This window comes from Mus caroli, unplaced genomic scaffold, assembly GCF_978045245.1.
Source record: "Mus caroli unplaced genomic scaffold, Mus_caroli_1 scaffold_13, whole genome shotgun sequence".
In the NCBI taxonomy this organism is placed as follows: domain Eukaryota; kingdom Metazoa; phylum Chordata; class Mammalia; order Rodentia; family Muridae; genus Mus; species Mus caroli.
In genome coordinates this window covers 59,023,495-59,044,656 of record NW_028227268.1, presented here as the reverse complement: position 1 = coordinate 59,044,656, position 21,162 = coordinate 59,023,495, and the positions used below count along the sequence as shown (strand labels likewise).

Here is a 21,162-nt window from a genome sequence, read left to right as displayed (position 1 = left end):
CCTCCAGTGACTTGTGCACCTCCTCTGAGCATCCATTTCTCACCTGTCAGATATAGGGTTACTATACAGATAAAAATCAGATGATAGATGTAAGTTCATGGTGACCTCGAGTAAGACCATTCTTCTTGTTATCACCATTTTTACTTTGAATCTAACTATTTGCAACATGGCATGTTAGAGCGAGAGGACTCAGAGTGACCAAGGCACAGCCCGGGGGTGGGGGTAGGTTGCTCCTTGCAAGCTGGACAAAGTAAGAAATTAGAAATTTAACTCACTGAGCAAGAACTAGGAGGCACAAGAAATTAAACGCAGGGAGAAACGGGGCCAGTGACCCTTTGCCTATAGTGTTAATCCTAATAGTAGCATGGGCACAGTACACAAGAGGCAGGCAGACTATGGGAACCCCCCTTACTGAAGAGAACCAGTGTAGACTGAGAAAGGTCAGCAGCCTCTATCAGGTAAACTCCAGCCACGTGTTACTCGGCTAATAGTGCATCTAACTGGAAATTATTTTCCCAGTATCAGAAAACTAGTATGTCTAATGAGAAAAAAAATTACACCAATCAGAACTGCTCTTATGTACCCACAACAGACTTCCTCTGGGAAGAGACACACTGCTTACCATCTCACCACTCCTCCTGTACCCAGTGGGAATGCCCAGCGAGCGGTCCTAGCAGTCAGTTGGGCTTGCTCCCCACTCCCTTGGCCCTCTGACCTTCGTCAGCATCAGACATGACCATACTTCCACAACCACATTACAACTTCAAGCTAGAGTAGGAACGGGTAAGAAACCATCATTAGCAAGCAAATCTGCTTTAGTGTAAAAAGCATAAACTTAGCCGGGCGTGGTGGCGCACGCCTTTAATCCCAGCACTCCGGAGGCAGAGGCAGGCGGATTTCTGAGTTCGAGGCCAGCCTGGTCTACAAAGTGAGTTCCAGGACAGCCAGGGCTATACAGAGAAACCCTGTCTCGAAAAACCAAAAAAAAAAGCATAAACTTTAGTATTCCTGAAAATTCTATTTAGCAAAAGCTGGCAGATAACATACAAGTAAGGACTTGAATGAAAAGCGCAGCACTTCCTTTTTGAAAACAGAACTAGGAGGGGAGGGAGGGAAAGGGACACTTGGGGCTGGTGAGACAGCTTACCCACCCGGCCTGATAGCCTGACTCTAGAACCAACTCCAGGTGGCAGTCCTCTGACACACCCCACACTCCCTACATGACATGCCACATGCCCTTCACTTTAAGTAAGTAAATAAATTTTAAAGGAATTCTTTTCAACTTCATGTAAAAGTATTGCTAGTTATTTACTTCTAATTAGGAATACAGAGAACATTTTATTTATAACAGTGTTAAACACCTCTCATTTCCGTTGTTTTTAAAGAACTGTGGCTGAAAGATAACCTCTATGAAGTAGCCAGACAGGGTGTGGTAGGACAGTGATGTGAAGACGCCCCAGCACAGGAGTTTTCCAAGGAGGGACCTGAGGGCCATGTGTTCCTGCGCTGGCCCCACGCACCTGCAGTCTGAGTGAGAGTGTTTCCAGAGTGAACTGTCGCCAGGTTTGCGGCTGGGCTGTGGTAGTAACGCCCTAACGGGAATGTGCCTTAGGCCTTCCTTATTTCAGGCTCCCTAAGTCCCACCGAATCAAGTCAGAGCTCTTATCATGGCAATATGACACTGAAAAGAACAGGCCAACTGCTTGCTCCCAGCACCCCGGCACATTAGAGGCCTCTCTATGTGTGTGCGTGCCTTCCATTCCCTCCCTACTACTTCTGACTAAAGTAGAACTGGCTGGACTACTGCTTCTGACTAAAACACACTTTCCCTCATCTTTACGTCCCCCACACAATCCAACTCAATGGATGGCCTCTCTAAGCACCTCACTCTCTCTACCTCAGAAACTAGCTATAATCTTTCTCTGTGATATCACACACCACTTTGTTTCTCTTACATGTTTTCTAGCCTGACTTGGCATTATCTGTGAACATTCTTAACATTTCCCACCTTGCTGCTGAGGCAGAGATAATGTCTCATTTGCCTCTTTCTACTACAAGATACAGGTAGACCATACAATGGTGCCTCCCTTTTACAGACAAACCAAATCAAAGAACAGTTCTATTATCCGTCCCACGCCACACAGCTAGTGACAGGATTCCAGTTACTGTTCCTAGGCATCATGGCCTAGAGCAGGACACTGCGGCTGTTAACATGGTCTCTGCATCTCCCGCTAACATCTACTCTGTTTAAAGCCTCAGTGTAGAAGCTGCAGTGAGGACAGTAGTAAGTGCGGTGGTGGGCTCCATGGTCCCCCACCACACCCCTCCACCATGGCTCTCCACCACTTCTGCCAGTGCTCTTGCACATTATTGCTTTTTCTTACTGGGTTCTTTTTAAAAAGCAAACCTTGTATACAGAAGTTTGTTCCCTACTCAAAATAAAATCTAGGTAACAAATCCTGACGTGAAAGATGAGGCGAGGCACATCAGGAATAAAAGGAGAGTTGGGAGATATGGGAAAAGAGCTTTAAAACAATTGCAGAATCGGGATCAAGACTACAAGTTCTCAAGAATCAGACCTAATGAAAAGTAAGCCAGGCTTCATTCAGTAGGACAGTCTCATGGTCCTGGCTTCTTTATGTAGTCACTGAAGGACAACAGAAATGAAGTCAGACAGACAAGACTCCCCGCATCATGACTGCCACATTTCTAAGGATCTAATGGTTTTTGTTGTTTTACTTTTAGAGATAGGTTCTCTCTCTGTGTAGCCCCAAGATGGCCTCAAATGCAGATCCTTCCGCTCAGCCTCCCCAGTATTTGCGATTACAGGCATGTACCCACCACACTTGGTCAAGTTTTAAGGTTACAATGCTAAGTTGGAAAGTCCTCACATGAAGCTGTTGGGCTTCACTACCTTTGTTTCATTGCCTCATTAACCTCCTCCCTCCCTCCCTTCTTCCCACCTTCTTTCTTGTTTCCCATGGCCACTGTGCCATACAACTCCTGTTGCTTTAGTCAGAAGCAATTGTCCAGCCAAGGAGGGAATGGGAAGCATTAACTCTTGGGCATGCTGGAATCAGAATCTCACTCGGCTGCTCCTCAGTTCCTTGGTCCTTACAATCGTCATTGAAGGAATTCAGATAAGAAACCAAGTGCAGTTTAGAAGACTAGTAGTTACTTTACTACAGGACAAAGTAGAACACCCTCAGGGGTGAGACTGGACAATGGCCAAGGGACCACTGTCAACAACATGCTAGAGGGCAAAGAGTAGACAGCAGCCAAAGAGATCACAGTGTCAACCTGCAACTTTAGTACTTTATACTATCTCCAAAGTCCCTAGAAAAGACAGCTTCTCTTCTATCTTTCTAATCAGGTGAGTGACAAACCCATTCGGACTAAATCTTAATAGATTGAATAATGATATGCCTTTCTTCATTAACAGAAAGTCTTTAACTAGACTGTAATTAACAGCAGGGGCAGTTCAGATGGCACATCTTTATCCTGAACCTGAGAGGCAACTTATATCCCACTCTTTGGCCAATGCTCTGAGCCCTGCAGATTATGGAGGGAGGAGCCCATGCGCAATGAGCTTCAAGCCTTCTGATACCTACCTAGTCCCCTAACAGTAACACTCATTTTTATCCTTGGTGAACACTGTTTGTTAATTCTGCCTCCATGTCAGTCTGTTGATTCCTTACCCTCAAATCCCAAGAAAATAGCTCTTAGAAGGGCTGTGCTTCAAAGATCTCTTCATATTCAACCCTAAAAAAATTCTCTAGTCTTCAGCTAACAACCTAATCTTTTTTGTCTCTGGCTGGCTAGAGCTTGCTATGTAGACTGGGCTGGCCTCAAACTCACAGAGATCCACCTGCCTTCACTAAATGCTAGGATTAAAGGTGTGCACCTCCACACCCAGCTCAGCATTCCACAATGAGATATTTCCTGTCCTTGAAATGTGCTCCAGTCTCCAGGACATTGTTTCTTCTCCTCTTCAGGGTCAACCTCTACCTTCTGTTGAACAGTGCAGTTCTCCGGTCACACGATAGTTCATCCCATGAATGTTCCCAGTTAAAATTACTGTCTCCAGGTAGATGAGCAAGTAAGTGTGTATCTATACCACCACTGTGGTAAGAGATTTTCTTTTTGGCCTGAGATGACCATCAGCTATCACAGAGCAAAGTTCCTGTAGCCCACAGTCATGACAGTGCTGCATGCACACTGCAGTCAAGTGGTCTACAACAATGGTAACTGACCTGCCATGACCATCAGTCATCATGGAGCAGATGTTAGTGTGGTCCAAAGTCATCACAGTGAGGTATGCACACTGCAGTCAATAAAATAGCAGAAATGAAGGCTGTAACAAGCCCATGTGCTCTGCAGAGCCAAGGGTGTCTCATATACATAATGGATATGACCAATCACGGTGCGTGGAAATGCTGCTCCTAGTCTACTGGGCAACAAACAGAAATAACAGCAGTAAAACAGCCAAAACTCCCAAGGAAGAGGAAGATAAAAAAGGATCCCTCCCTAGACAGGCAGTGGGAAGTCTATTGCGGGGTGGGATACTAAGGGAAAAAAATATGAAAAGCATTGGCCTAAACCACGAGAGAGTTAACGGAGGGCATGGCGGCACAGACATGAGAGAGGGTTTCCCTAAACACAAGCAAAGGTAAGAAATCAGCTGAGAGGGTTGCAAGGACGGCCTAGTGGGAAAGAACAAACATGGGGATTGGAGTCCCCAGCAGCACGCAGCTTTGCTGCTTGTCATGCCAGTATGAAGTGAGGTGGACACAGAAAGACTCTGAAAACTTGATGGGCAGCTGATCTGCCAAAAGTGGGCCTCCCATTCCACAAGAGACAGATGAGGAACAAGAGAGAAGACACCTGATAATCCTGTTTTGTCCTTTATGAGTACACAGTCTATTTACATGAATGCACCATGAAAAGCATACACATGCAGGTGCACGTATGAGTGCGGATACACACACACAGAGACACAGAGAGAGAGAGACAGAGAGAGAAAGAGAAACAGATTTAAAATCTATTTTAAAGAAACTAAAAATCTATCAATGGCCATTTAAAAATATATTATCTAAGTAATGCATGATGATACATACCTGTAATCCTAGTTCTTGTGAAGCTGAGGCAGGGTCACTGCTACTTAGACCAACATGGTTTACACAGTCAATTCTAAGTCACCCAGGGCTACAATGTAAGACTGGTTTTTTTTTGTTTGTTTGTTTTTGTTTTTTTTAAAAAGGGAGTTGGCAGCACAGCTCAGTGGGTAAGAGTACTTGTTGCTAAGCCTGAAAACCCTAAGTTCAATTTCTGGTACATATGTACATAATGAAATGTCTCACCGACCATTATTATTATTGTTGTTGCTATTATTATTATTCCTCAAGTTTACATCATCTTCCTTAAGGAAGAAATGACCGAAGAACAATAGAATTGAGATGTTTAAATATAAGGTTTCTCTATATCCCAAACTAACATAAACTGTAAGGCCAAAGAAAAGAACAGCCTCAGAAAGAAAGAGTTAAAGTCTAAAAACAAACAACAACAAATCAAAAATAAACCTCTTGCATGTCAATGAAAAAGATGTCTTCATGCTGTGTGAAGCAAAGACAGAATAATCAGAGCTATGAACAAATAGAATATAATGACTCTCTGTAGGTAAAGCCATTAGAAACATAAGGTCTTTTCTCAAAGAGCCGGGGAGTCTCTGGGAGGTTTTAGCTTATATATTGAGAAGCCCCCTAGCATAAATCAAAAGTCAAAGCAGCACCACTGTTTCTGTTTCTCTGGAGACAGAAAACCCTGGCAAGGAAGAGAGAGAGCTACACGGAGAACCCAACCACCTGGACATTTCGCAGAGCATCCCAATAAGTATATGCACGCATGTGCATGTATATGTGTAAGCAGAACTTGTCGGTGACAGGGAGGGAGGGAGGGCTTGAGAAGATCAGGAGTCATCAGTAACCCCCGAGGTTTTGGCCTGAGCAACTGACAGCTCAAGGGAGCACCTGGGAGAAGGTATCTGGGCAGGTTTGAGGATGGGTTGAGGCTGAGCTGTAGACATGGCTGTGCTAGACGGCAAAACCAAACACCTGGCTTCCTGATCATCTATCATCCAGTTTCAAAGGTTCTGAGAACAGTTGCTGGGATGTGACAAGGCGCTTTGGATACACTCCCACTGAGCATGCATGCACCGCATGGTGGTACTGCTAAATCATTTTGGCATTCCAGTTAGTAAAGAATAATCTTCAAAATGCTTTATAATCATCCCAATGTTAACCTTTTAGAGAAGACTACAAAGATCTGCAGTCACTTTTAATTCTAGCACCTGGGAAGCAGAGGCAGGAGGATCTCTTTGAGTTCAAGGCCAACTTGGTCTACATAGTGAGTTCTAGGACAGGCAGGAGTTAGACTTTCTCAAATAAGTAATTTCATTTTAAAATGGCAGTCTTGATAAGCTGAAGTTATGCTTCCTTAACTGGAACTTACTTCCTCTGCTGACCAGTTCTCATGCATTCCAGCTATTCCCTGAGTATCTACTTGTGAAATAACTAAAGCCAGCTCTCCAGCCAGAGGGGTGCACAGGCAGAGAGGCATTCAGATATGTCATAACATAAAATGTAATTAAACCAAGAGTAATGTGACCTCAGAACATAACAGGCTGAAAACCAGAATAAGATAAATCATACCCTAACTGTGTGTGTGTGTGTGTGTGTGTGTGTGTGTGTGTGTGTGTATAAATATCTATTGAAAGGGACCTTAATTTAACACGGTAACTAAACTATCCTAGAAATAGCTTTGTGTGACCCCACAGTAATCCTTAGATAGCATAACTTTAAAGTACATTTTAAGGTATTTCCCATATAACCTCTAATTTCACTAGATAACTTTACCCAGCATACTTGCCAGGTAGATGGTGTAACTTTAATGTCACTCGCTACAGGCAACTGAGATGTTTTCTAGCATACCACCAATGGCACACCTCTCTTCATCAATGAATTACTAAAAGCCAACCTGAATTCTTTTTATCGTACTAACCTACACTGTGTTTAGAAAGTAAGAAGACAGCAATAAAGTGTGACCCTGAAAATATGGATGATGGGCTTAAAAAGATCTGACCTTCTCTTTCTGGAGAGAGCAGTGGGACTCAATGCTAAATGCCTACTCAGTGCTTCTTAAAGGCTTATGAGCATTTCTCAAATCTATGACTAGAAAACAATTAAGATCCTTGGATTATCATTTGGTGTACATGTGGACATTTGAGGAAAATGGAGTAATTGAGGGATTCTGGTGAAATGTGAAGAACATTGTTAAATCTTAAGTCAAGAAACACACTAATTTGGAATGCCATGAAATGAAAATTAGCTTTAAGACCTCATGTTTTAATTTGACAGCTGTTTGACAACTGCGAAATGGAAAACTGACCTCAGACAACTGCTTATGAGCGAGAGAACTTTAAGCTCAAGGATCTCTCATGGAGTGATGCATGCATGCATGCTGTAGTAACTCCTCACATGGGAATGGACAAACGCAGGCTGGAATTTTATTGTCTTTGAAGGTGCTGATATCCAACGGATTTAAATTTCACAAAGAGCTCCATATGACTCTACGACAATTAATGGCCCTTTCTGAAACATAACACCATCAGTAGGGAAATAATTGTAAACACATCTGCAACTTCCAGGTGTTTCTTGAAGCAATTCTGAGTTGACCCTCCTTGACTTTACCTTTAGAGTGCTAAAATACTAATGCACTCACCCCACCCCGTACAGTTTAGAAATACCGAGGCCCTCTCTGCTACAGCTACAGCTACAAGCTGAGGCTCAGGGCCACAGCTCTGCTCTCAAACCACGGAGATACTCTGCCTGTTGTTTCTAAGTCAATATAAAAAGGATGAGGGCTATACTCCACTATTTTGTTATAAAGATTTCCCTTTTCAGAACACAGATCTTTTCCTGCTTTAAAAATTGTATGTCTCACTTAAGGGTAGAATTGGGAGTAGGAGCCCCAAGTCACCCATAGGTGCTGTTCGGTACAGTGTGAGGAAAAAAGTGATACATTTAAAATCATGAGACTTTAGAGGGAAACCAAAGGCCTACTCACTGTTGAAAACTGGGCCTTCATTTGCTGAGGCCCATCATGACAGTTGTTCCCTTTGCTTAGGGCTCATGCGTGCCAACCCACCACGGTCCTAAAACAAGAGACCAGGACTAGATACTGAAGACCCCATGCCTCTGGGAATAAAATGTGTCACCCACGGGGAACTGAGACAGGTTCTTACAAAAACAAAACAAAACAAAACAAAACAAAACGCACAATCTTATTTGTGAAGGGTGCCAATACTATTTCCCAGCAAGGCTTCTTTGTATGATAGATGACTCTTTCCATGTATTTAACCATGTCAGAAATCTAAAGGCTACTTTATAGTCCTTTCTTTCCCCACAAGGATAGTGATCTTCCAGCTCAGCTTTCCCCTAACAATGCTCCCTCAGGATCATAGGAAACTAACTACTTTTAAAAAGAAAATCGATCTCCCCATCTCACCCCCCATTCCATAGTTTTTACGGGAAATAGCAGCAATAATTAACACTAATTGCATCCTTACTAATAGCAGGCTCTCAGACCTACTGAGGATTTTAGACCTTAAGTTCAGAACTGGGGTCTTGTATATGACACTAAGAATGGGTTGATAGGTAAGGACACAAACTTACTTGTTCCTTTATTTAAGACAAGGCTCCATTGTATAGATCATGCTGGCCTTGAACTCACATACAGTCTAAGCCAGGTTCACTCACTAACCTCCTTAGCTTATTAGGAGTGGGATTACAGGCCTGCCTTTGCCTGAGCCACCTTTCCAACCTTTCCAATGCACATGGGCTTCAAACCAGTGGGTAAATACCCCAAGAGCTATGAATTTGGGACATGTAAACACCATCTCACCAGAAGAGGAAAGAAAAACACTAATGGGAAAAGGGATGAAACTGAAGGAAGGTAAGTGGCCCTTAGGAGAGAAACGAGAGATAGGCTGCTTTGTGCCAAATTCTGTGGTATGGGGCCAAAACTACTGAGACTAGAAGAGCCCGTGGGAGGGGACCTGTGAGAACTGAGCTCCCCTGAGAGGCTCTGATTTTAGGCAGACAGGGCATTCCAGGAGCTCAAATGCTCTTGAGTGTGGATTTCGGTGTGTGGGGAGAATAATTCCTAGACCACAGTGACCACATGCACCACATCCAGACATTAAAATACGGAGTTCATTCTCTCAGCAGCCTTATCTATTTGCAGATGAGAAAAATGCAGGTTCAGAAAGGTTATGTCAACAGCCTAAAGCCTCAGAGCTGGCAAGTGGCAGGGTTAGGCTGGCCGCCAGGTGGCCTGGCTCGACTGAATCAGGTGTCACTGAGCATCTTATGTGGCTCTTCTCAGCAACCATAGCCCCAACAGTCCCCACTGCCACTCAGCTCACAGTCAAATGCAGAAGACAGCAGCGGCCAAGCACTCAGGCTCTTCAAGCTGACAGACAGAAGGACAGCTTACTGCTCTACTTGAGAACGGACTGACCAGGAAGTGGGTGGTAGCAGCGGCATCTCCTCTGAGGACCCCATGGTGGTTGTCGCTTTAGCTGATTTTTAAAAAAGATTTATTTACATTTATTTTATGCGTGCTTTACCTGCAGGTATGTATGTGTACTATGTGCATACATGGTGATCATAGAGATCAGAGGAGAGTGTTAGTTAAGATCCGCTGGAGTTCTAGGTGCGTGTGAGCAAGTTGTCACGTGGGTGCGAGGAGCTGAACTCAAGTTCTCTGCATGAGCAGTAAGTGCTCTAACCACTGAGCCATCGCCCCAGCCTCTGATTGGATTATTGCAAGGATCCTTGCCTAACATTTTCTTATTAACATGTTTATAGCTTATCTTTTCACTATTATGCTAGGAACTGCCTGTATCCCACCAGAGTACAGTGCCTGGAAGAAAGAGGAGCTGAGGAGACTGCTGAATGGATGACACAGAAAGTAACAGACACAGGCAGGAGAAAGAGGTGTGGCTTGAAGAGAAGTGGCCACGCAGTGGGGATTTGTCCCTCTCCACAGAGAACAGACAGCCATATCTGCGTTTACTGACTTTAAGCCTCCCGGTGTTAGCCTGGCACACTGTAAGCCTGCTGCCTCGGCAAGGTACAGGAAGCCCTCCGTGGTCTGCCTCTGCTGTGTCTTCTGCCTACTCTTATGATACTTTTCCTACCTTGTGCCTCAGGCTAATGCAGAACTACCACGTCTGTGGCTTCCAGAATTCTCTTCATGTACGGTCTTTGCTCACCATATTCCCTCTGCCTCAGAAGCTGCCCTTACCTGTGCACACCCAGGAAAACCAGACCTCCTTATCCTCACAACAGAACTCACTTCCCTGAGCTTCCCTGGCCTACCAGGTAGAAATGACCACACCCATGGCTTCCTTTTTCATTCTGCCAGCACAGTACATTGTTTATTTCCAAGCCACCTTAAAGGAGGGAACAACCTTTTTATCTCTAGCAAAAGCAATCAATAGCTATCTAAGGATAGGCTCAGAAAACAGCAACCAACAATGTAAGGATTCCCACTACTTAAGGATTCCGGGTCTGTGGGTTGCCATTTTGTCCTATGTGGGAGGGGACAGGGGGCAGGGGTTTTTCGGAGGGGAAACCCGGAACGGGGATACCATTTGAAATGTAAATAAAGAAAATATCTTTAAAAAAAAAAAAAAGGATAGCCTACCTTCCATTTCTAGCCAAATCATAGGCCAATGAAAGGCAGGAGACCAACAAGACCTTATCCCAATCATTTTAGCCTGTACTGAGCAGAATAAATGACGGTCATAGGAACCAGTGCGGCCACATTTTCCTGCCTCTCAAAGCACACAAAAAGAAACTTAAAGCCTGAATGTTCACCGAGTGTTTACAAAGGGGTCACTCTGAAACAAGTAAGTGACTTCACTTAAGCCAGAGCTGAAGAGACGATGGAAACTTGGAAGCAATTTCTCCTCTTGTGGGAAATCACTTGGGACTGGGCAATCCATGACTATGTTCAAATGTAACTACATGCTTACTCACATATGCTAGCTAGCCATTTAGTTAGTCAGTCACTGAGAGAAACCAGGCTCAGTAAATTCAGTTCCTCCTCACTCATTGACAATTCTGTGGGCATCTTAATAACCGAGAGTTACATTTTTAAAGTCAGAGGTTGTACTGTACTTAATCCCCATTATTTTAAATTAGTAGATGACGAGTAGCATTAGGTGAGGGATCTTTTCCCATCCTAACTGTGTAAGAAATCTGTATATAGCTCTTAATCCTTCTGACTCAGTTCACCCAAGGGCTACACATACAATGCCCTTTCTAGACTTCCACACACACACCGACAAAGCACTAAGAGAACAAGCATCCCTTTCCTCAGCTAAGAAGAACCTGAGGACATTAGACATTGCTCAATGGTACTTTTCTTTCTTATAAGCTAACAGATATAGATCTTCTCTACCAAGGAAATCTAGGTCAGGGTACAAGCAGGAGCTTCCTGTTTTCGTAGCATTTCTAGTTTTCTCAGTGGATAAGCTGTAAGCGCTTGGGAACTGTGTTAAGTACCCACATTTCTCTGTTGTTCCTCTCTATCTCCACACTCCATCACTCAGATCTTTGTTCCTGTGATCAGTGCTTCCGAGAGAAATCTGGCATTGGATCTGAAGGAAATGCCATGGTGATATTTCCTAAGATTAATCACACAGGTAAGTAATTTCCCCTTCTCACCAAACAATATGTTCTAAAACTTCTTAGAAAATCAGTAAGACAGGACTGTGTGGTCACAAAAATGTGAATCTTAGGACTCCCTTAAATCACACCCATGCACATTGTAAAGGTTGAATAGCCTGCTCAGGCCAGCCTGGATAGCGTAGGCAGCCTGGGCAGCCTGGCTCTCCAGTATAAACCAGAGGCATCACAGATAATTCTCAAGGTAACCTGAGCGAAAGAGGCCCCACAGGCCATCCTCCTGCTTTCAGCGGCTCAATTCCCATTGCTATCCACAGGTGGGGCTCAGCATGCAGTCCGAATCACCCCAAGACTCCGTTTTTTTAAACACATACTAAAGCATCAAGGGCTTTTTGTTTTGTTTTTCACATATTAAAACCTTAAAAGCCCTGTGCCACTAAAGGAGTGTGGGGCAGAGATAAGGAAGCTGTCTCCCAGGCAGCGGCCACACAGCTTGCTTCTCCATCAGCACCATCAGTCATCAGTAAACCAAGAGTCAGCCTGATAGAAAAACCAGGGGGTGGGTGGGGGAATCTGTGGTTCAGAGCAGAGAACCACTGGCTAATGGGATTCAGAACAAACTAACAGGAAAGGCGAAACACAAGCAAAGATCAGGAAAAGAAAGAAAGATATTCACAAAGAACCTCAGCTTGACCCCTGCTAGGTGGGGGTGACAGATATGCAGGAAGGAAACAAGCCACCCAAGGCAGATTTTATCACACACAGACTCACAAGCCAAGAATCCTAACCCCGAAAGTCATATGGCTACCATTTGCCATCACATCTCAACTAAATATCTGCTTAAAAAAAGTGTGTGTGTGTGTGTGTGCTTGCTTGCACACAGGTGCCGTCAGAGACCAGAAGAAGGCATCGGATTCCTTGGAGCGTCAGTTATAGAAGGTTACAAACCGGTCAATTTGGGTGCTGCAAAAGCAGCACGGGCCCTCAGGAAGGGCGGCACATACTTTTAGCGCTTAACCACTGAGCCATCCCTCTAGCCAGCCCCCATACCTACTTTTTCACCAACTTTTCCAGAACTATACACATAATTCAATAATTGCTTTCCCCTTAGTCAATGGAAATAATAAGCATACAATGTGCACAAACTTGCAATAAATATATACCATATTCACACACATATAACAGTTTACAAGCACAGTTGGGGCTCCCTACCCCAAAAGTCCAAAAACTGAAACTTTTTGAGTTCCAACAATGAAAATTCCACACTTTTGTGAAAGAGTCAAAATGTAAAACTTTAGGTAAATTGGTCTGAAAGTACCTTCAGACTAATATATAGGCTACATATGAAACATTATTAAATTTCATGTTTAACTTATGTCCCTCCTCAAAATATCTTATTATATGTTATACGTTATTATCTATGTGTGCAAACATAACACAGTCTGAAAGGATCTGAAGTTCAAAACCTTCTATAGTCCCACGTCTTTCAGACAAGGGAGAATCCAGGCCTCTGGGTAAACTAGGGAAACGCACATTGTGTCTTTCAGTTCTCTACTAAGATCCTAGGAGGGGACAACTAGAAGACAGCAGGTTCTGGAAGTATGGTGGTCGTGGCCAAACCCCGCGCAAGCCTTTCTTTTAATAAAAGCCCTGACAGTTCACTGGTCGGGCCTGGGCATTCATTCAGTGTTCTAGATCTCCCTATCACTCAAGATATCATCACACGTCTCTGCCTGCTGAGTAAATAGCAGTGATGTAAGGTATCCTGAGGGCAGCAGGGCTTGCTGATGAGAACAGCCTGATTCTATGGTGGTGAATGGACTCAGCTAAGATGAAGCTGCAACACTCTAGGCCTGGTTTGGCCATTTCAAACTTGGGAGCAATGACACCACCAAGCTTCAGTTTCTTTTTCTAAAACACAGAAATAAAGCCACCTCACAGACTCATCACAAGAAGCAAACAAAATAACAGCCAGTTGATGTGGCAGAAATCACTTTAAAAACCTATCTACGAGCATCATGTTCAAATCATCATCTGTGTGTCTGCTGGCAGGACTTCACCTGAAATGATTTTGGCAGTGAATGCCAGTGCCAAACTTATCCCACTTAGATCGATCATTCTGGACAGGAGAATAAAATGTAATTTAGGGGCTATTTAGAGCTATAGAAATTCAGGAAAACAGACGGCATTTAAAACACACTTTCTTTTTGACGTTGTTCAGCAATGCTCATCATTTTCCTTATATATAAAAACCGTATTTAGTTGGAGCCTCTCCAACTACATTCAAAGACCTTTCTGCAAACCTCATGTGGAGCAGTAGCTTATCTGAATAAGCCATAAGCCGGGACCTCCAGAGACTTGAATGAGAGCAAGTTCAAAGTTAATACACTTCTCATTGATTTGTCCTGCACACATGATGTTAAGCAAATCCTATCACTGGTCCTCACTAACAGAAGTCTTCTTCTAGAGTACAACACCAAATTCTCGGCTGCTTTTGTTCAACATGGAAGATGAAAGTCGACTGCTGCTGCTCTGGGCAGACTGTGCAGTCAAAACAAAAGAGACATCAGAGAAAGGGGAAACTGCAAAGAGGCATTAGATATTAATCTTATATTCACTAAGAAAAAAAAAATCTTTGCTTGGTTCTCCTTTCAGAGTTTAAAAGGCTATGAATTTTCTTTAACTGCCCTGTAAGTCAGAGCTCTTCATCCAAAGCCCTTCCTTTTTACCTCATTTCAGCTATGAAAGTCTCTCAAATATTGTTAGCAGCAAACAAAACCCACGTTTCCTTTTGGTCCTATTTTATTCCCACCTCTTGATCTCTTTCATTTCCTTCATGAAAATTTTCAACATCCAGAGGTACACTAGATCCCAAGATAACATTCCTTATCACACTTACCTTTCTAATTACAACCTGCTACTCAGATCTGAGGCGATTTATGTTTTATGTCTTTCTTGTAATCTTCCCTAAAATAAAGCCTCTGAGAACATCAATGGTTCTTTTAAAAGACAAGTCCCAGTTATGAATTCATCCTTTATTCATTTGATCTTTCAAAAGAGCCATTTTTTAAAAAAAAATCCTGTGAACATAGATTCAAATGCAATCTCATGTGTATATGCTTAGAGCTTTATTTTACACACAGCAAGTTCTAAATAAGGGTTACTCTCTGTAATTATTACTACACATCTTTTGCCATTTGTCTCCCTATATCTGCCTTCGAAATGGTACACTACTGGCCTCCTCCGGTGCTCTCAGCAGAGGTGATAGATGGATGAAATATGTAAATCATAATCATTCCCTTCATGGAAGTAAGCACTATGAAGAAGAGAATGCAAATGCATAATTATATAGTAATACCAAAGTGCCTAGTAACCACAGTTATAAGTGATACGCTACAAGAACTATTACACAGATGCAGAGAGAACACTCGGACTCTCCAACATGGAGAACTATGACCAACAGACTGAAGTTGTAAGGTGGCAGCTTAGGGCTCGACATTCTTTATAGCTGACCACCTAGAAAGCCTTGGGAACCAATGTGCAAAAGACAATTTTCCAGGACTATTGTAAACAGATAGAACACAATACACAATCAAAGCTTTACAGTTCACTGAGAGCTGCAGAAGCTGAGGCACAGGGCGGAATGCTGGTCACTGCTAGTAAACTGTATACAGAAACAAACTCTTTAATCACACAGCCCCTCCTAAAAAGCCGTGCATAGTAGCCCTCCTTTATCTGCAGGGACTATACACTGAGACTCTTACCAGATGCTTAAGAATTAGACAAACCCCTGTATTTATCCCCACATGTACATACTTGTGATAAAGCTTAATTTACAAACTGGGTGAAGCAAAAGAGTAGCATCAGCAGTAATAAAACAAAAAATTAAAACAACATGTGATAAGCTATTTAAAATCATGAATTATTACTTTATGAAATTTTTAGAGTAGTTGACTGTGGCTAACTGAAAGACAGAAAGGAAAACTCTAGAGGAGACTACTGTACACATAAAATGAGTAAAATAAACCCAATTATAGCTCATCACATTAAATACTGAATTCTAATTTTTCTGACTTTTCTTTTTTTTAAGTTCTTAATTCATTCTACTTGAATTTCCTCGGCTATGTTTGTCATTTGTCAAGAGCTGGTCAGTCAAAGGCATGCCCAGCGCTCTGTCTTTCAGTTGTTAAATTGGAAACACTCTTGGCCTGCTTTCATCCTTTGAAGGCGTGCCCACTTTAAAGGCATGCTTGGCTTCTGAATGGCATGTGTCTACACACCACAGGGCCTTCGAGTGCTTTGCTTTTCTGTGTCAGCGTCCGTGGTTTCTCACATACAGCTCCTAAGTACTGCTTACTGCCTGGTCCCTCAGAAACTGAAGCCCATTTTCTCTCTTTAAAACAAATGGAAGAACTGCTCTCCAAAGCTTTACTGTTTCCTTCAGAGATCAGAGAAGAAATAGGACTAGGTGAATAATGCCTCAAATAAAGTACATAAAAATTAAGAATATATGTAAGACATTAGTTGAATTTGTTTGTGAATATGAACATGATTGTCCCCACCCCCAATCCACCCCCTACATGGATGCCTACAAGTAGCTGACACACTCTTTAATGTGAACATAAGCTTTTGAAAAATTTATATCTTTACCTAACTGTTACTCAAAGACATGGTTCAGGGGCTGGAGAGGTGGATCAGCAGGCAAGAGCACTGGCTGCAGAGGACCCAGTTTTGGTTCTCAGAACCTACCTGATAGCTCACAACCATCTGTATCTTCTCCAGCTCCAGGAAGTCTGACCTCCACAGACACCAGGGATGCATGTGGTACACAGACATAAATGCAGACAAAATATTCATACATATGAAATAAAAATAAATAAACCTTAGTTTGGTGCCTACTGTGTTTGTTCTCTGCTCTGCTCATACTGTTCAAGCCTGCTGGTAAATGGCCCTGTACCCCTTTGTTTCTTGAGTTTATGAGACTGTCTAATAATAATGCAAACTACACTCTAATACTGAATTACTGAAAACCAGTTACAGCAGGGGAAGCTGGTAAGACCCTAAGAACACTGGAATGCAGTATGGTGAGAATCACCACAGAGTGTAAGTACTACAACACTTCCAAATGCAACTAGACCCCAGACAAACGGAGGAAGGCTCACAACAGATACAAGCCTGTCTGTTGGCATGTGCTCACTGAGCAAGCACCACTCTCAGCACGTAAGAGGGATGGCAGTGACCGGTGACACATGGGAAAGAATGTGACAAAATGTCCCAGGAATGGAGACTGTGATGGGGTGTGTGTGTGTGTGTGTGCAGGCCTGGAAAACAAACTGAGAAGGGAAAATCACCACAGGGGCTGACAATGCAATTGCGTGGTACCAAAAAAATCCTACCTCGGATTCTGTGGCTTCCCTCCATGTTTTTTAAATCTTACAGAACCTATTCCACATATGCAAGTATACAGTACCTAATCCACATATGCAGGTATACAGCTGGAAGCTGAGCAGCTAAAATGCACAGTTCTTTAAAGTTTCTAACACCTTGGTTGGGGCTCAGTTCCTATCAGTCTCTGCCTTCATGAATGCCATTTCCCTCGATTACTAAAAGGGTGATGGTTTTCTTGTGTGTGCACTTGTTTGTCTGCGCATGTACCTCTGTGTGCATGCACCTCCCTGGCAGAATGAGGCCAACCTAAGGTGCTGCTCAGTGGCCTGCAGCTTGCCACGGGGACTAGACTAGCCAGCCCCTAGTTCCAGGGATCTGGGTGTCTCCATCTCCCTGCCCCTGGGATTACAAGCCTGCCACCACACTTGGCTTTTTTCTCACATGATTTGGGAGACCACTTGACAGTCTGAACTATCTGCCCCACCCCTAAGAGAGTTATATTCATAAAAAAAAATCCTTGAGCTATCTTTCAGAGGGTAAGGGTGGGAAATGTGACTGAGTAAGTAGCACTCAAAGTAACATTTGTAAAAACTACATTTCATTTAATTATTTGTGTGCCATTATACTGTATGTGTGTGCATGCATGTGTACATGTATGCACATGCATGTGTATCCTTTAGTGACTGTGTGGAGGTCAGAGAACAATGAGCAGAAGTTAGTTCTCTCCTTCCACCACATGTATCTTGGGAATCGAACTCTGGTGACCAAAGGATTGGCAGCCAGAATCTCACTGAGCCAGAATCCCATGGTTCACAACTTTTATATTTTATAATATTGTGATGTTTAAAAACCATTTGATCCTTTTTAGTTGTTTTTTTTGCTCAGTTCTCATACATTTACATAAAGTATTTTCTTTGAGTTTACACAATTTCAATGAAGATAATAATTAGTCCTAAGGCTATTTGCAGTTCCTATTTTACAAAAGGGAGGCTAGAAGCTCAAAGGGACCCTGGCTTATCCTTCTGACTGAGAACTCTGAAAACATGGAGGTTATGAATACCAATGGAGAAACAGACTCCAGGAGGAGCTCCTTCATGGAAGTCAGCAGAAACGGCTCAAGTGCCTCAGCCTCACTGCAGACTGCAGCTTTGCTGGTTTTTTTTTTTTTTTTTTGAGAACTACGTCATCCTCCCTGATGCTGGCCTTGCTATAAGATTATTCTGACATTAAAATAAACAACAGGCCAGTGTGTGTGGTGTCACATTCCTTTAGTCCAAGCACTCAGGAAGCAGAGGCAAGCAGATCTCTGTAAGGCCCACTTGGTCTACATAGTGAGTTCCAGGCTAGTATAAATACACTGGGAGACTCTGTGTCAAAAGCAATAACAATAAGAAACCCTATTTGAAACAAATAACATCCTCCAAACAGTGGATAATATTTTCTGGAGGCACATGATTTTAAGCATAATCAAATGACCTCCCCATATTTTACAGACTAGCTTCTTCTGTACGGCATGCGATGAACATTCGAGCTGGTTCCTGATGGTAATGTAGATTCCTGTTTGAAAGCTGTGCCAACTGCTCCTGGGTGTTCTGGTGATGAGGCAATTTTCCTTAAGTTTTAGCCAAGACTTTTTCACTAGAGTATCTTATGGAAAAAAACCCACAACGTTGGGACACACCACAGTGGCCAGGCAAAGGAAAAAACTATTTCAGAGAACCATCTGGGTGCTTAAAATAGCAAGAAGAAAAATGATCCATTAAAAATAATACTTGACTATTAATTCTATGATATAATCTGGCTGTACATACCAAGTAAACACTAGTGCTGAACTACTGGGATTTTTTCAAAAAGCTGGGTAATGTTCTTTTCAAACATCCTGGAGCTGGAGAGATGGCTCAGAAGTCAAGAGCATGTGTTGCTCTTCCAGAGGGACTGGGTTCATCTTCTTACACCCAGGTTAGGCAGATTACAGTCACCTGTAACTCTAGCACTAGGAGATGTGCCGCTTCTGTCTTCCCTAGTCATCTGTACTCACAGGCACATAGCCACATGCAGACACATACACATAAACTAACAAAAATGAAATATTTGAAATACTGTGTTTTGCATAGTAGAGGCTTAAAATGCAGAAGCTGTATAAGGTGGCAAATTGCTAATACTAGCCTCGGGAGACAGTGGTAGAAGGACCCTGTAGAGTGTGTTTAATTAAATCCCTTTATGGTGACATAGCTAGACCTTGATTTTTTTTTTTTAAAGACAGGCAAATAAAATAAAAGTAAAATAGAAAGAAATAAAGCTATATCAACAGCATATAATCATGACGAATTCCAGAAAAGGTTTCTGAAATAAAGAGAACACAAAGTTTGGGCACTTTTTAATATTTTTTAACCCAAGAAATCGTGGCTATTTCAAGTACATATAGCCTGCTGCACTCATCTGTTTCAAAAACCAGACCAGACCAGACCAGACCAGACCAGACCAGACCAACCAAACCAAACCAAACCAAACCAAACCAAACCAAACCAAACCAAACCAAATCGAGACCTCCACAGGCCACCTCTGTGGGTTCAGGATGTTTCTCCAGTAGGGCACAGGATCTGGGAAGTCCTTCCAACACAAAGCTAGCTAGTAACAACAGCATCACCTGGCTCAGAGGAGAACTGACCTGATTGATGGAGTTGGCAGCACAGGATGCGAGGCCGGTTCCAAGGGATGTAAGCAGGAAGCAGGACCAGTCGAAAGGGCCTGGAGCCAGTGCAAAGCCTGCTGAAGTGGTGCTTACCACAAGAGCTGCAATACAGACAGAGATGCTGGTCAGTAGTTGGACTTCTAGGGGAAGGCATGGGGCACAGGAGCCATCTCCCACACAGCAGACGATGATGCCAGCACAAACTCTGGGTGGATATTCTTACACCCAAAACTCTACATTCTGGCTAGCAAGATGGCTCCACGGGCAAAAGATCTTGCTCCGAACCTGCCAACCTGAATTCAAACCTTAGGACCCATATGGTAGGAGAGAACCAACTCCTATAAGTTGTCCTCTGACGGCCACATACATACCATATACACGTATATGCATGTATACACACACACACACACACACACACACACACACAAAATGTAATATATTTTTTAAAATATGCACTTTTCTGATTTAAAAGTTGTAGATACAGAATACATAAAAATATTTCCTTTTAAACTCCATTAGACTTAAAGGTAGGAAAATAAAAAGGGTCTTCCAGATTCATCGTTCGCTCATTCATTCAACAAATATTTATGGACTAGCAATTTGCAAGCAATAATATACCAATACTGGCAACTATAAAAGATAAAGCTGTGCTCAGTGTTCTAAGTAAACCGAGAGAGGTAGGACACCTTTTTAGTATAAGTACCACACAACAGCAAACAGTAGGGCTTGAACTTTGCAGTAAACTCCAGACAATAGAAGCAGAGGCCTTGCCTGTAACAGAAGTTCATGGGGCCATAATGGAATAAAGATGGTGGCACCATAGCCACCATCAGTGTGCAAGTGGAGCCATATGGCTCACACTAGCAATGAGGTCCCTGCTCCTTGGGAGGCACTGGTGTTTTTACTTCTTTGAGTTTACAGAGCTAAGAAGAGTCTAAGAGAGGCATGGAGGTAAGCAGTAAGAAGTCCCCAGAAAATTCTTCAATGGTGAGCTAATCAGGAAAGCTTCAAGCTAGCACTGCACTATGGAGAAGGGAGAAGTGGAGAGTGTGATCGGATACACAACACAATAGGGAGATGGGGATGCTGTGTGTTCTACGTGGATGATGTCTTTCAAACCAACACATTTGTACCCGGGGAACACGGGCACTGTCTGAAGACACTGTGTGTCTGAATGTGCAGGTGCACACATGCACTGAAGGTCAGAAGACAACCTCTTCTGTTGCTTCATTATAGGTGGAGACAACGTGTATTTTAGAGACAATGTTCTACCACGGCCTAAGATTTGATAATTAGGCTAAGCTGTTGGCCCATGAGGCCCCAGGGACC

At 43.0% G+C, this 21,162-nt stretch overlaps 1 protein-coding gene across 1 annotated transcript in view; it reads right to left on the bottom strand.

The window, feature by feature from the left end:
* Cox10 (cytochrome c oxidase assembly factor heme A:farnesyltransferase COX10) overlaps window positions 1–21,162 on the bottom strand; it is a 119,282-nt gene that overhangs the window by 64,149 nt on the left and 33,971 nt on the right. Inside the window, exon 4 of the mRNA XM_021177982.2 lies at window positions 19,810–19,934. Within this exon, the coding sequence (XP_021033641.1) occupies window positions 19,810–19,934 (125 nt within the window). The remainder of the gene's footprint in view (window positions 1–19,809; window positions 19,935–21,162) is intronic.